Source organism: Gadus morhua, chromosome 7 (genome assembly GCF_902167405.1).
Source record: "Gadus morhua chromosome 7, gadMor3.0, whole genome shotgun sequence".
Classification (NCBI taxonomy): domain Eukaryota; kingdom Metazoa; phylum Chordata; class Actinopteri; order Gadiformes; family Gadidae; genus Gadus; species Gadus morhua.
In genome coordinates this window covers 24,562,291-24,576,385 of record NC_044054.1, presented here as the reverse complement: position 1 = coordinate 24,576,385, position 14,095 = coordinate 24,562,291, and the positions used below count along the sequence as shown (strand labels likewise).

General features: G+C 45.7%; 2 protein-coding genes across 5 annotated transcripts; both read left to right on the top strand.

The window, feature by feature from the left end:
* Nucleotides 1–44: 44 nt before the first annotated feature.
* Nucleotides 45–6,013, top strand: vps36 (vacuolar protein sorting 36 homolog). Of its 2 annotated transcripts, none has more exons than XM_030360133.1 (14): nt 45–259; nt 417–485; nt 585–655; nt 1,046–1,160; nt 1,279–1,365; nt 1,896–1,982; nt 2,579–2,611; nt 2,756–2,833; nt 3,170–3,304; nt 3,514–3,579; nt 3,804–3,868; nt 4,708–4,792; nt 5,173–5,249; nt 5,359–6,013. In XM_030360133.1, exons 1-14 carry the CDS (start codon nt 164–166, stop codon nt 5,438–5,440), a joined length of 1,146 nt encoding a protein of 381 aa, XP_030215993.1. In that variant the 5' UTR covers nt 45–163; the 3' UTR covers nt 5,441–6,013. The 2 variants fall into 2 exon arrangements, with proteins under 2 accessions (XP_030215993.1, XP_030215992.1); XM_030360132.1 differs by having other exon boundaries at nt 1,893–1,982.
* Nucleotides 6,014–7,190: 1,177 nt separating this feature from the next.
* Nucleotides 7,191–13,783, top strand: thsd1 (thrombospondin, type I, domain containing 1). 3 transcript variants are annotated; one of them, XM_030360093.1, is made up of 8 exons: nt 7,191–7,363; nt 7,898–8,022; nt 8,789–9,171; nt 9,307–10,027; nt 10,994–11,155; nt 11,596–11,971; nt 12,389–12,902; nt 13,083–13,783. In XM_030360093.1, exons 2-8 carry the CDS (start codon nt 7,968–7,970, stop codon nt 13,704–13,706), a joined length of 2,835 nt encoding a protein of 944 aa, XP_030215953.1. In that variant the 5' UTR covers nt 7,191–7,363; nt 7,898–7,967; the 3' UTR covers nt 13,707–13,783. The 3 variants fall into 3 exon arrangements, with proteins under 3 accessions (XP_030215953.1, XP_030215954.1, XP_030215955.1); XM_030360094.1 differs by having other exon boundaries at nt 7,191–7,455; XM_030360095.1 differs by lacking the exon at nt 7,191–7,363 and adding an exon at nt 7,509–7,778.
* The last annotated feature ends 312 nt before the right edge of the window (nt 13,784–14,095 follow it).

Sequence of the window (14,095 nt, the reverse complement as noted above, 5' to 3'; positions counted from 1 at the left end):
ATCAACCCTAAACATTATTTAGCCATTTTCTGTTTCAAAATATATTTTTCATCAGGCATCATCAGGCATATGCATTAAACGCTGTTCAGGAAATCCAGGAAGTAAACAAATATGTCATCAGTCCAGTGAATAAAGAGTTTGAACATTAACAGTTTCGTAAAATATGGACAGATTTGCATGGACAAATGGACTTCTGGAAATGAACGAAACCTTAGTAATCCAGCAACGAGGTGTCAAACTTTATGATGGAGATGATAAGGTAGCTAGTGCCCCTTTGCTAACGCTAATTTTTTCCAATGTGGAAATTAGTCTTGTGTAGTATGTGAGCATCTTTTTCAATGTAATGTAAAAAAAATAAAGTGTATCTATCAATTGAAGAATAATGTATACAACAATTGTAACGTGTGTTATTGTAGGCTAAACTAGATGTTGGAGTTGTGTTGCTGACCACTCATCGACTGATTTGGAGGGATCATAAAAATCACGTAAGGAGGAAACACAACATCGTCATACCTATAAGTCAAAGCATTGCTATTGTAATTGGAAAGGTACTGGTCTAATGTGCTCTGCTGGTGTGTTTTTAGGAATGCTGCATAGCCCTGTCGCTGTCGCAAATTATCTATTTTGAGGAGCAAGCTGCGGGAATAGGAAAGAGGTATGTGCACAAATATGATTTATGGGAGGATTATCTCAAAATATTTATGCACTAAATCCTTATATTTGGGTGGTTGATTTAGAAGTTTCTGTTTTGGTGTTTAGGTTAGTGATGGTCTCATAAGTGCATCGTTGAAATGTGTTGAAATTGGGTGTCCCCCTTTTATCACTTTCTAAAGGGTCAAAGATATCGGTCAGAACCTAACCTATATCCAATAGCATAACAGTCAGTTAAATGACCTAACCGTAAGGCCGTTTAACTGACTTGCTATTAGTTGACTTAACCTAATGGTTTGACTGTCTTGCTTGAACTGTTATGGTAGATCTTTCATTATAAGGAGGAGGCATCCCGTTGATCATTGTTGTTTGTCGTTGTTATTGTTGCATTTAGTGCGAAGATAGTAATCCATTTGTATCCAGTAACGGCAAACAAGGAGCCAGGTCCTTACCAACAAAGCAAGTTCCCCTACATTAAACTTTCCTTCAAAGAGCATGGGCAAATCGAGGTAGGACCCATGGAGTAAATAATAAACTACTTGTGCTGCATAAGCTTTACTTCATGAACTACATGGAGATTAATCCATGATGTTGACCGCATACTGATTTCTGGGTGTCTGGTTCCAGTTCTTCAGACGGCTTACCGAGGAGATGACTCAGAAACGATGGGAGACACCAGTTCCACAGACCATTTCGACGGCAACAGGCTCTCAGGTGGGACATACTCGTTTTATTAGACAATTATTTATCCAGTGATTATTTCTATATACATTTCGTTAAGGCATGATTATATATCTTCATATTACATATTTTATATATATATATATATATATATATATATATATATATATATATATATATATATAGTGTGTTTATATTTATATATATATATATATATATATATATATATATATATATATATATATATATATATATATGCATGCTTCAGTTGAGGAAAGCCCCTGTTAAGATGGCCATCTGGATTCTGGCCACATGGTGGCACTTATTCCATACACCCAATGATCTGATACATTGATGCATGTATTGCGTGAGGGTTTCTTTGTAATCTTAATAATGTTAGAATGAATTATAAGAATCACCCTGTACTTTTATTCATTAGTTCAGTATTTCCCAAGATACATATTTTTAGTCGTAAATGTGTTGTGCTTGTTAGTACAGAATGGGACAGGACTATTTGTCAACTTCTTTAAAATCTTTCTTTACTTGGTCCCTTCCCTCAGCAGACAGGAAAGACGCGGGCGGTGGGAATCGTTGGCATCGAGAGGAAGATTGAGCAGAAAAGGAAGGAAACTGAACAGAATATATCAGAGGTGAGGACAAGAGGGAATTCAGCTACACTCCACCTACCTAAGTTATGGATAGATTATAATATTATTCATTCATTGCTCTAGAGCTCTTTACTTTTACTTTAAATTAGCTTATTCCGCCCATGATTAGTCCAAAGAATGATGTCAACTAGCCTGTATAAATCGGAATGGATATCTGTTTTTAAAATCTAAGATGTACTAATTGGGTTTTAGATTGAATTCATTAACAATTTTCCCTTCTTTCCTTGGAGCATGAATGAATAGTTTTATTATAGATTAAGTCATGCACGCGCTTAAATCAATTCAATTACTTTGAACATGATCTCTGTCACTCATTATACAAGCAGACAAGCATTTCCGTAATCAAAGTCCTCTCAGCGCTTTATCAAGTCATAGTTACTTGAGAATGCATGTCAGGAATAATCAGGGAAATTATATCTCAAACACATTTTTTGTTTCTGTTTTTAAAGGGAGGTGGGGTTCACTTTAACATTTGAGATCAATGAACAGGAAAGGAGAGATGCTGTACAATACTTGGCAGGTTAACTACTTCTGATTTCCTCAATCATTAATTTATGGGTTCATTCTCTCTTTTCCAGGCCTTTGAGGACCTCAGCCAGCTGATGGTGAAGGTAGAAGGACCTTTTACAATGGCATTACCGTGTATTTTCACAGTGCTATGTACTGTCTTCAAATCTTCTATGAACCCATTGCCTTTGAGCTCCTATATGAGGGTTTGTGTCATGATGAGTGAGAGTTTAGTTGTTTCCTTTAAGGCTAAGGAGATGGTAGAGCTGTCCAGGTCCATAGCCAACAAGATCAAGGACAAGCATGGGGACATCACAGAGGACGAGGTAAGGAGACCTCCATGTACATCTATGGTAGATACAACACCAGATTGCATTGTCTGGGACTGAAGAACACTATTTCAGTGAGGCAGGGTAGTGTGATAGCGAGGATGGTCGACTCCATGCCTAAATGTACTGGGTTCGATCCCCGAATCCACAATCTCTACCTGATTATATATTTTTGATGAGCAAGCCTCACCTCATACATATTCATCAATGAACTTTTTAATCGCCTCAGATAAAAAAAATAGGCCGCATGGCTAAATATTAAGATCAATATTAGTATCTGATTAATTTGCCCACTTTTTGTATGGAAGAGAAACTGTATGTTCTTATTTGCAGACAATCCGGTTCAAGTCGTACCTGCTGAGCATGGGCATTGCAAACCCAGTAACCAGGGAAACGCATGGCTCCGGCACAAACTACCACATGCAGCTAGCCAAACAGCTGGGAGACATGCTGCTGGCCCCGCTGGAGGTGTGTGTATGAAAATGCATTGACACATATGAAGGTTATGCTTATACTGTCTATGCGCACGTGTCTGCTTATGCTATATGTCACTGCTAGTTTACATGGGGGAAAAAAAGGTTTGGGTTTGCTTGGCCATGATCCCGAGTTCAAAGAGGTTATGCTTTGTTTAAACAAATCAACCTTTTTGTTTCTTTGTCTGTCTGTCTTTCTACCAGGAGCGCGGAGGAATGATGGCTCTAACGGAAGTTTACTGTCTTGTGAACCGAGCCCGAGGGATGGAGGTAACGGGCACACACACAACTACACACGCACACCCACACAAAAAACACTATTGAATCATTATACTATTTCCTGGGATGTTGTTGTAGTAACAACATTTCTTGCGTTCATTCGCTTTCCTCCATAACTCTAGAACTTCCTGTGATTGATGTGGTAATACTGTAGAATTTCCTGTGATTGTTTTAACCTCTTTGTCCCATTCCCAAACCCCTACCCCCTTCCTTAGCTGCTGTCTCCAGAAGATCTCGTCAACGCATGCAAGATGTTTGAGTCCATGCAGCTTCCACTGAGGTCCGTAGGCATACATGGTTGCCATCCACCTTACTCTCTACACTACAATACAGAGATCCTTCTGTGTGTATTTCAGCTAAGAGGGACTTTAGGAGCCTCATTCCCATTGGAATCAGCGCTTCAGACACTTCCTTCCTGACTTCCTGTTGTTTGGCCTGGGCTCCACCCCTGTGTGGCCGTGTCATTTCCTGTGACTTCCCAGTGTGTTAACAAAATAAAAATAAGTCATTGTTTCCATACCTAACAGGTCCCCGTACTGATACGATCTGTCAACTTCTGGTCTAACCCGTTCCAGCATGTTTAAACCGTACATCAGGTTTTTAATGAACAAGTTTAGGCCCAACTAAGCGTATTTGGTTTGACCTAGCCGGCCATGTTTGAAACTAGCAAAATAATAAGACTTCATTGCATTTATAAAGGTGTGTGTGTGTGTGTGTGTGTGTGTGTGTGTGTGTGTGTGTGTGTGTGTGTGTGTGTGTGTGTGTGTGTGTGTGTGTGTGTGTGTGTGTGTGTGTGTGTGTGTGTGAGAGATCTCTCACACACGTTGTAACCCATCCAATTGTGTTCAACCCAGTCTGACACTTTTTGTCCCGCCTGACGTGTGTTTTTAATATTTTTTTTACCTATGGTTGTTTCAACATCACCTAGCAGGATTGGGCATTGTTTACCATAATGCACATTTGGACGTCATTATTAAGAGTGCAATCCAACAATATAAACTAGCTGTGCCCCTTGTTGTGATGTACAAGCCTGCCGATGTTGCTGCCCCGCCCTCGCCTCCCTTCCATAGCACCTCCACCTTGTTTTCACCCTGTCTGCGCTCTCTCGTTCTGCCACAGGCTGCGTGTGTTCGACAGCGGCGTGATGGTGGTACAGCTGCAGTCTCACAGCGAGGAGGAGATGATCGCCTCGGCTCTGGACAATGTAAGCTCTATGTGGGGACCAACAGTACGGTGACCCTGACGCTACGGGCCCCGAGCGGGAGGCCCCTGGGCCAGAGGAGGGCCGCCGGGTGGACTTTACCCGGATTTGTCCTGAGACGCATCGCAGGAAGCGGCGATGGGATCGTACGGCTCCTCGTCTCAAACTTTGTGCAATATTCCCGTCTCTCCTGTCCATGTCTCAAGACCCTTTCTCTCTCTCGTCTGGTTCAGACTGTCTGTCTGTCTGTCTGTCTGTCTGTCTGTCTGTCTGTCTGTCTCTCCAGTCTGTCTGAATATCCTTCCTGTCTATCTGTCTTTCTCCCCACTCCCGTCCGCTGTATTGTCTCTGCATGTTTCAATGTGTCCGTCTGTCTTCTGCAGGTGACAGACAAAGGGTCGCTGACCTCCGAGGAGTTTGCTAAGTTATTAGGACTGTCCGTGCTGCTTTCCAAAGAGCGGTCAGTATCTGCCGTCCTCCGTCCCAACGTTTTTTTTAGATTACCGTCCTAGAATTTCCCAGCATCACTCTCATCACTTTGGTTCTTTGTTGTGGTTCTTGTGCCACAGGTTGCTCCTGGCTGAGAAGATGGGTCATCTATGCAGAGATGACTCCGTCGAGGGACTGAGGTTCTACCCGAACCTCTTCTGATTGGTTTACAGGTGCTATCACGATCCAAATCTGCAAAGCTATTGGCTCAGGTTTTTTCATGTTTGCCCAGTGTACTTTGAAGATTTCTGAACAGATTGCACAGGAAATATTGCTTAGGAGGGAATCTGGTGTCCTATTGGTTGGACAAGAGATGCTGTTAATACAAAATTTGCCCTACAGGTGGAATACGGTATTATGGAATAATTCAAGAACGTGAATATTTTTGGATTCACAAACCAGTTTTATCTTTCCATGAGCAGGTTCCTGGACATGCGCTATGCTGGGATACTTTTGTGTTATGTAAACATGACCTCAAAAAGTAATGTGTTCTTCGACACTGTACTCTGTAATCATACTGTCGTATGTCAACAATGCTACTCCCTGTTTTAAGAAAACCGCACTTCATTCACACATGTAGCATTATTAATCGTTGACACATTGATGAAACAACAAAACATTCTCTCTGTGTTAAACTGGTCTTCTGTCGGTGGCTGGTGGCTTCATTTGTCTGGTTTGGTGTGCAACTTGTAAAGAACCATGTCCACTCTCTAATAAAGTCTGGCGTTGTCATCATTCTGGATTTCTTCATTGCTGTCATGACGTTAATGATGAGGTATCAAGTATTCTTTCCTGGGCTTTATTGTGCTTCATAACAATGTAGTGTCTCGAAGGGTTCCACATGCTCACGTCAGACCATACCCTGTAAAGGACCAGGAAAATACTCAAAACCCAGTGAGGAAGAGAAAGGAACCTTGAGGTGGAACATACAGGGGAGGTCCCTTCCTGCCAGCGACAGCTCTTGGTGTGTGACGCAACGCCTTTGTAGAAATATTTTGTATTCAGAAGCTTACTACACAGCCTATAACCTTTTATCACAACAACCTGGCACCATCTCGCAAATCCGGCTTCCTGTTTCCTGTTAGCCCCTGAGTTGTGATGTGTTGGGATGGAGGCGAGGGACAGCAGAGGCATGTGGGTCCTCTGATTGAGGATTGATTAGATTACTGTGGCATGTGACTGGCTCATTGATCATGGATTAACTTAATCTGGGAATTGGAAGGGTGCGTTATGCACAAGGACGTTGAGGCATCTGGTTGGATAGTGATGAGAATTCATGCTTTATGATATTTTAATGTGTGCAGATGTTTCACTCTAGGATGTATTGCAAACAAACACACTTGTGTATGTTTAGGATGGATGAAATAGTCATTTTTGAAGCCTATATGAACCCCCCCCCCCCCCCCTAATTGTTATGTCATGAAAATGATTTATGTATTCAGGCATGCTTATAAACGTTTATCTAATTGAATAGAGTTTAACAGTGCCTCGACCTACAAAGACTATTCTGAACTCATTGGCACTTGCGCTTTAAAGCCCCCATAAAACACCTGGCAATATTGTGTGGCTTCAAAAAGATGTGCTGTCAAAAGAAATAAAGGATGAAAGGAAACCAAATACAGTAGGTTATTCCTCCAATTCTAAGGCGGCACAGAACTTAATCATTTATGAAGTTCGCTGCCAAATCTGGCTCAAAATAAATTATTAGTTGTAATGCATATTCTATAATAGGGTTATACGCATATGTTTTATACATTTAAAAATGAATGTGTCTTTGGTTATTCAAGTTATTCAATCACAATATTTGGCTCAATGTTTTGCGCGTTGCAGGCATAACAGTTCATCGTAGGTCTAGCTAACATTCATGGTTGTAACTTGTGGCTGACCAGAGCGCTGCAAAATGCGCGATCACGTTCCGCGCACTTTCCACGCAGGGAGGGTTTAGCAGACCTGCTGAATTGGAGAGCAGAGGACTACTTTGCCTCTGCTTTTTTTTGTTTTCTAATTCTATCAACGACTATTTGGGAGTTTTTTCGTGGATGCTTTTTTGGATCAGGTTATTACTCTTGTGAGCAAACAGGAAAAGTAGGTAGACCTACACAGGCATTTTTTTTGTTATTCACAACGTCTTAAAACCAAGTTCACAATGATCTCGCCTGTCGCGGAGTAGACGAGCGGTAATTATCATATCATTTAGGATGCTACTAGAAAAGTTCTATCAAATACGCCAGCCTGTGGAAGTGTGGTTAGGATATGTGTGAATAGGCCTACAGAACACTAGAAAAGACAATGATCGGTTTTGTAAATATTTCTATCGGCAATAACGACTCAGTGGGTGTTTCATTTTCGGTGGACTTGATCGTTATTCCTGGATGGATTACATTATTGTTTGCATAGCCTACGTCTACAATGACACTGTCAAGTCAATATAGTCTTAGGCAATTTCTGGACGAAATACTATACAGTTCTGTCATATGTACCCATAGAGAACGTGTGAGTGGTGAGTGAGTGACAATGATACACAATATTTTTAAAGTCTTATTAGGGTCTATTTTTAATTATTTACTCTTATCGCCTGCATGTCTTGACCTGTATTTTTGATTCTTCGCTGCTGTCCAGAAGGGGACCGGCCGGTGGACGGACTGGGTCATGTGGAGGTGCATGGGGACGCCGCGCTACTGCCCTCGGAATGGCGCAGCGCTGTGCGCGGCTGCTGCCCTTCTTTTTGTTGCTCCTGGGATATGGTGAGCCGCTGACACATTTTTACTTACTTGAATATTAAATCTACCATAGAATGGTGGAAAGCCGGATAGCAACCATTTAGCTCAATAGTAGGAGTTTTGAAGTGCATATTTAAATGTTTTATATATTTATCGAGCATTAACAGAAAGCAACCAGTAAAAACATTGAAAATGCTTTCCAATACTTGTAATTCAAATGCAACAAGTGGGAAGCAGGGGGGGGGGGGGGGGTTGCTCTCTTCCTCTGCCCACACCCTCTTTCCTTATAGAAGGCTCTGCTTTGTTACACAGTGAGTTCATAAAAAGTAGACACAAACACATAAGACACATGATCACATAAGATCACGCTATTTTTATAAGCCACACTAGAAACATTCTGGCAATGAAACTAACCCTACAAAAAAGGTTCATGGAGGGATTGCTGGTCCACAAGATACTTGCCCTGTTGAGATGGCCATGTGCAAAATACCTAACTCCTGATTGGTCAAAACAAAAAGGTTTTTTTTGTTTGTGCATGTGTGTGTTTCAGTCATGTCCCCTAGAGTCAGGGTAGTCTTGTCATTATGCTTTTGACTCCCAGCAGAAAGTTCCTGGGTTTGAACCCAAAACATCCAGCCTAACTTCAGGCACCCTTGAGCAAGATTTCCAATGCCTACCAGCTCCTTAATCCCGTGTATCTAAAAGTTGCTTTGCGTTAAAGCACCCCAGATTCATATTGAATCTGGGATAGATCCTTATTTCAGGTTCTCTTTCTCCATGTCTTCTGTAGCCATGGCGGGTCTCAGCATCTGGCCATCGCTCCACATTGCCCTGAGCAACGCCAGCGTGTTTGTTGACTTCATCACGGCGTGCAACAGCAGCTCTGTCTGCAACACCACCCTCTCCCTGGTCGACACGGAAACCAACTCTACCCTGCTGACCAGAACCCTCCCAGGGGACCAATCAGTGGGCAGAGTGGAGTTCAACTGCTCCTATTTCCTGTACGCCGGCATATTCCGCTTCCATCTGAAGCAGACAGCCAAAGCAGTCCATTCCCATGGTTCAGAAACCACCCATAGCACCTCCTGGTGGTGCAGCTCTGAACTGCATGTGCAGTGGCCTACCTTCCACATCGGCATAGAACGGCTTGCAAACCATTCTGGATCCTTCCAGGTAAGGCCTCCCCCAGAACACATGTAGCTATAGCTATATTTTGTTAAAGATTATTTTAAAATACACTATTATAGGTCAACGAGGATCCACCACCATGAAGGACGACATTCATGAATCTCTCTTTGTCTTTGGCAGGTGGGGATATCCACCAATGAACACTTCCAGGGATGCTCAGGTGACCACAGCGCCGCCCTCTCCCTCGAGGTCAGCTACATGGAGTACAACCAGATTGGGCGAAACAGCATTGACAAGGTCCGTGTGCGGACGCACCACCCAATCAGAGCGCTGCGCTCCCAGAGTGTGGAGCTGCCCTGCGCGTTCCCCTTCACGGAGAAGGACTTCGTGCGCGTGGCTCTGCGCTCGCCCCACACCAGCCAGGAGGTGAAGAGCTCCGGTCCGCTCTACCTTTCCCGGATCTTCTCCTACAAGCTGCAGGTGGATGACGCCAGCATCTACCGCACCGGCTGCGACGGGACCATGACCGTGAGGCTCCTCGCCCCCCCTTGTGCCGCCGTCAACGGGAAGGTGCAGCTGTTCCGGTACGCTGCTGCTGCTGGGCCTGGAGGTGGAGAGGTTGGTGGAGGTGGTGGTGGTTCTGGTGGCTCCACCATGGCCGGTTCCCCCGGGTTGGTTCCGTCACTCAGGACACCCCTGCTGGGGTTTGGACCGCAGGACGAGCCCTTTGCCCCAAAGGCACTGCTGGCCTTCAACTGGCTGACCCACGGGGAGAACCAAACAGAGTTTAACTGCTCCGTGTTTCAGCCCGGGAAGAACAAATACTGCTTCCGTTTTGTCTTCAACTACAGCCGTTTGCCCAGCCCAGCACAGACCTGTCTGGTGGTCCACAGAAGTGTAGGTGAGAATGTGTTTCTGATGAGTCTACTTTCACAAATGTCCCGCCTGGGATCGATCATAAAATGATCATCTTATCTATGAAATAGAGGGCTTAGTTGAATTAATTTTCATGTCCGGACAGGGAGAATGACACCTGGGCACCTATGAAAGTCAGGGTTCTTTACAAAATCTTTACCCCAGCCCTGTGGCCATAGGTTTGCAGTGTTTCAGTGAATGGGGCTTTGTAGGCATTAGATCAAACACAGTACAATTGAATAGACATATTTGTACTTTTTTCGACTTTGTTTGATTCAATGTTGATATGTGGTCTCGGCACGTTATTTTAGGCATGCTGCGGCTCGTTTTGGGTCATTTAATTGTTCTGCTCTTCGTTTAATGCCTGTGCAAATCATCCCATTTTTGTCAACTTTGCAGGACCATGAATGGTTTTGGATTCACGTGACATCCAAATTACCTTCAGGGTTTCTTTTTCTATCCATCTGTCTCCTTTATTCCAAAAAACGGTTTCAGTAAAATCGTGTTCTCCTGCCTGTAGGTTATAGGCCTATGTATGCTGGTTGAGCTGGGAACAAGAGATGTAATAGCAGAAGAATAGAACGCTGTGTTGCATTGGAATAGCTTACATCCTAGGAGAGTCCATCTAGTTCTCCCGGCCCTTCTAAAAAGGGCCGGGAGACTCGATAGGGCTACCTTGGGAACAGATGGTACCTTGGGGATTCTTGCTTAGGAATGGAGGTTATCTTGGGAACTGCTTTTTGCTTGGAATGGAATTGAAGCTTGATAAAGGATGTTTGCTTGGGAGTTAGCTTGGGATGCTATCTTGGGCACAGAGTCTTCGGGAGGAAGATGTTGGGTGTGAACCAGGGACAGAATGCCATGACGATTCAGATGAGGACAGGATCTTGACTTTTTGGATCTTCACTAATAAGTCCTCTTCCTCTCTGCTCTCTCCCTCCTCTTCATGTAGAGTCCTGGGGGCCGTGGGAGCCTTGGAGTCCCTGCAGTGTGAGCTGTGGAGAAGGACTCAGGGAGCGTGTCCGCCAGTGCCTGTCGCTGCAGGGCGTAGTGGGAGTACGGTGCCCGGGCATGGGCACGGAGCAGTCCCCCTGCTCCCTGGAGGACTGCATGGGTTAGTCTCCTGGTCTCTCCTCTCCCTGCATATGGATGAGGTCTTCCCTTAATTGAACTCTTAAAAGTGCTGTGAATAATCCAAAAAAGCGTGACGTTCTGAAATGAGTTCACAAGTTGTTTTTTGTCTGTGTCTACCTGGGAGTCTGCACAAACATCGGTCTACCTTGTTTCATTTAGCAAACTTTTTTGGTCCATATTTTAGCTTAGCTTATTTTAGTTAGTTTTGGTTTAGCCTGGCTTACCTTGTTTTAGCTTTACTTTACTCTGGCTATATTCAGGAGTTTTATTCACCTGGGGTCCTAAGCTTCATTCTCTCATTCCCTCTCTTTGTCAACCCACTTTCCTGGGTCTCTCTACTGTCCTGTCCATAAAGGCACACAAAACAATGTTTGCTAGTATAGTAGTATTCGGTTTTAGATAACCTTCTGTGTCCCCCAGTGACGGCCACCCCCTCTCCTTCCCCGCCTGGGGTGCCCGCGGGAGCCACAGTCCTGGGCGGGAACCTGATGTTGGTGACCGGCATCTCCCTCTGCCTGGCTGTCATCCTGGCCACTCTCCTCTTCACGGCCTGGAGGAAGCTGTGCCGGGCCCCTCCCTGCAGCTCTGTGCGCCAAGGGTCCATGCACTCCACCGGGGGGGGACGCAAGCTCTCTGACGAAGCCTCCATCTTCGGGAACAGCCTCCAGAGACCCACCCTGATGGAGGCGCCGGGGCTACAGGGCAAGCTTCTGTCGCTGCCCCTGGTCCTCGCTCTTCCTCCAGACCCAGACAGGCTGTCTCCCTCTGGACAGAAAATGGTGCCCCCTGTGTTCGGGTATGTATGGAAGATCCTGGGTGTTTTGTCATCAATGTCCTCTAACATATACCATCAAAACCTTTTGTAGTGTAGTTGTAGCGGGGTGTTCAGCAGCCAAAAGGTTCTCAGTTCCTTCCGGACCCTCCTTGCGTCCACCGCAAGGGCCGGACGTGTGCCTCCCAAAAATTGTAACCCTCCGTCGAGGCAACGCAGCAGCAAGGGCTGTGATTGGTCCACTTACTAAAACCCAATGCAGAACCATGAAGGTTCACGACTGTGTCGAAGCGTCTGCATGGTCATTGTGTTGCGTGAACGTGGGACCATAATCAGGCCTTACCGCACTACTCCTTTGTGGATCTCAAGGTCACTGTAAATGCTAAAATTTGATAAAATAGGTTTAAACCGATTTTTAATCTGTGTGTGTTCTGCCCCCAGCTACCGGCTGGCCCAGCAGCAGCTGAAGGAAATGAAGAAACAGGGTCTGACGGAGGCCACCCAGGTCTACCACGTCTCCTCCAGCCCGGTGGACGACAATATGCTAAGCACCACCGCCTCGCCCACCGCCACCTTGACTTCCACCCCGACAGGGCTCCACCTGCCTCCGCCTCCTCTTCCACCACCCGCCAGCCCGGGCATTCAGGAACATCACTACCAGCACCAAGCTGCCGAGCGGAGACTCAGTCCCAGGGAGGAGCTCCGTCTGGGGCCCCCTCTCCCTGGATATGGAGGAGGAGGAGGAGGAGGGACTTCCAGGAGACAAGAGCGCACCGCCGACTGGGTGGAGATGGTGGAGAGGAGCGGGATGGGCAGGGGAGGAGGCGTGGAAGCGGGGAACTCCTCCTCCCCGGTCAACCCTCATTTCCGCAGGACGTGTAGTTTTACGGACGCCAAATCGCAGCCTGCAGCGTTGGCAGGCTCAAGGGCCTTCAGGGAGCGAAGCATGACCCAGGTAAGCTGATTCCAACAACTGTTTACTTCTGCCATTTAAATTGTAAAAAAAAAAATAAAGGTTTAAATATTTGAAAATGTAACTTGCCATGCCTGGGATCTGGAATCCAAAGGGTACAGTTCTATCCACATACTAGGATGGGATAAGAAAGAAATGGGATTTTTTCATAAATCTTTCTAGGTGGCCTCCAGGACCCTTCCAGAAGGAAGCTGTAGGGCCAGAGGCGTCCGCGAGGGCCAGCCGTACCCAGCCTTCCCTTCCTATCCAATCCCAGAGCTTGGGCCGTTCGACTGGGGACCCTCCACCCCAAAGAGGACCTGGCTGGAGGCCGCTGCTCCTGGTCTCAGCCTCTCTCCACAGCCCTTAGGGATCCGCCCACAAGACAGGCACAATACAGCTCTGCTCAATGGCACTGTGGAAAGAGACAGGCTTGAAACGTTGGGGTGTGGGCCTCTGAGCAGGGGTGGTCCCCCGCAACGAGGATGCCCCCGCAACGGAGCCCTTTGTCCCCCTTGGAGTGCCAACCAGCTGGCCCTGGAGAGGGCAGAGCGGGCGGAGCAATGCTGGTCCCGACGCGGTCCCTCGCCCATCCAGAGGAACATCCTGGCCCGCAGGCTCAAAGAGGCTCAGGCCTGCTCTGGGGCCCCAGGGGGCCCTGGTGGGAGGCAGCGCAGCGCAACCTTCAGCGCCTCAACAGAGGAGCAGAGGAAAGGCCGCTGCCACTCTCTACCCATGTCTGGCTCCCCCTACAGGCTGAGTGATGCAGAGCAGAGGATGATGGACCTTGATCTGCCCTCCACTTGAAGACTAAACATCACCATGAAGAGCTTTTTACCCTTTTACTTCTAATTATGTACAAATAAAATAGTTTTTTACTCATTTCCCGTTTAAATGTAACCTTATCTGACTTGTGACTTCTGGCACCAAATGCAAGGAGGTGGGTCTGGCATTACAACCAAAGACTGCTTTATTTAGAAATTAAGAAGGCGGTATTCCCATTCAAACCCTAAATGCTCCAATTAAAATCACAGCTTTAATGTGCCACCTTATAATATAATAGAAGAGGAGGAGAGAAGGAAGGAGATGATAACTTGTCATACCTATGCAGGAAAAAACCTTTAGACTGAATACTTTTCAGAAAAGTTACACATTACATTCAGTAATTACTTCTTAGCGTAAGGTAATGGATTGCA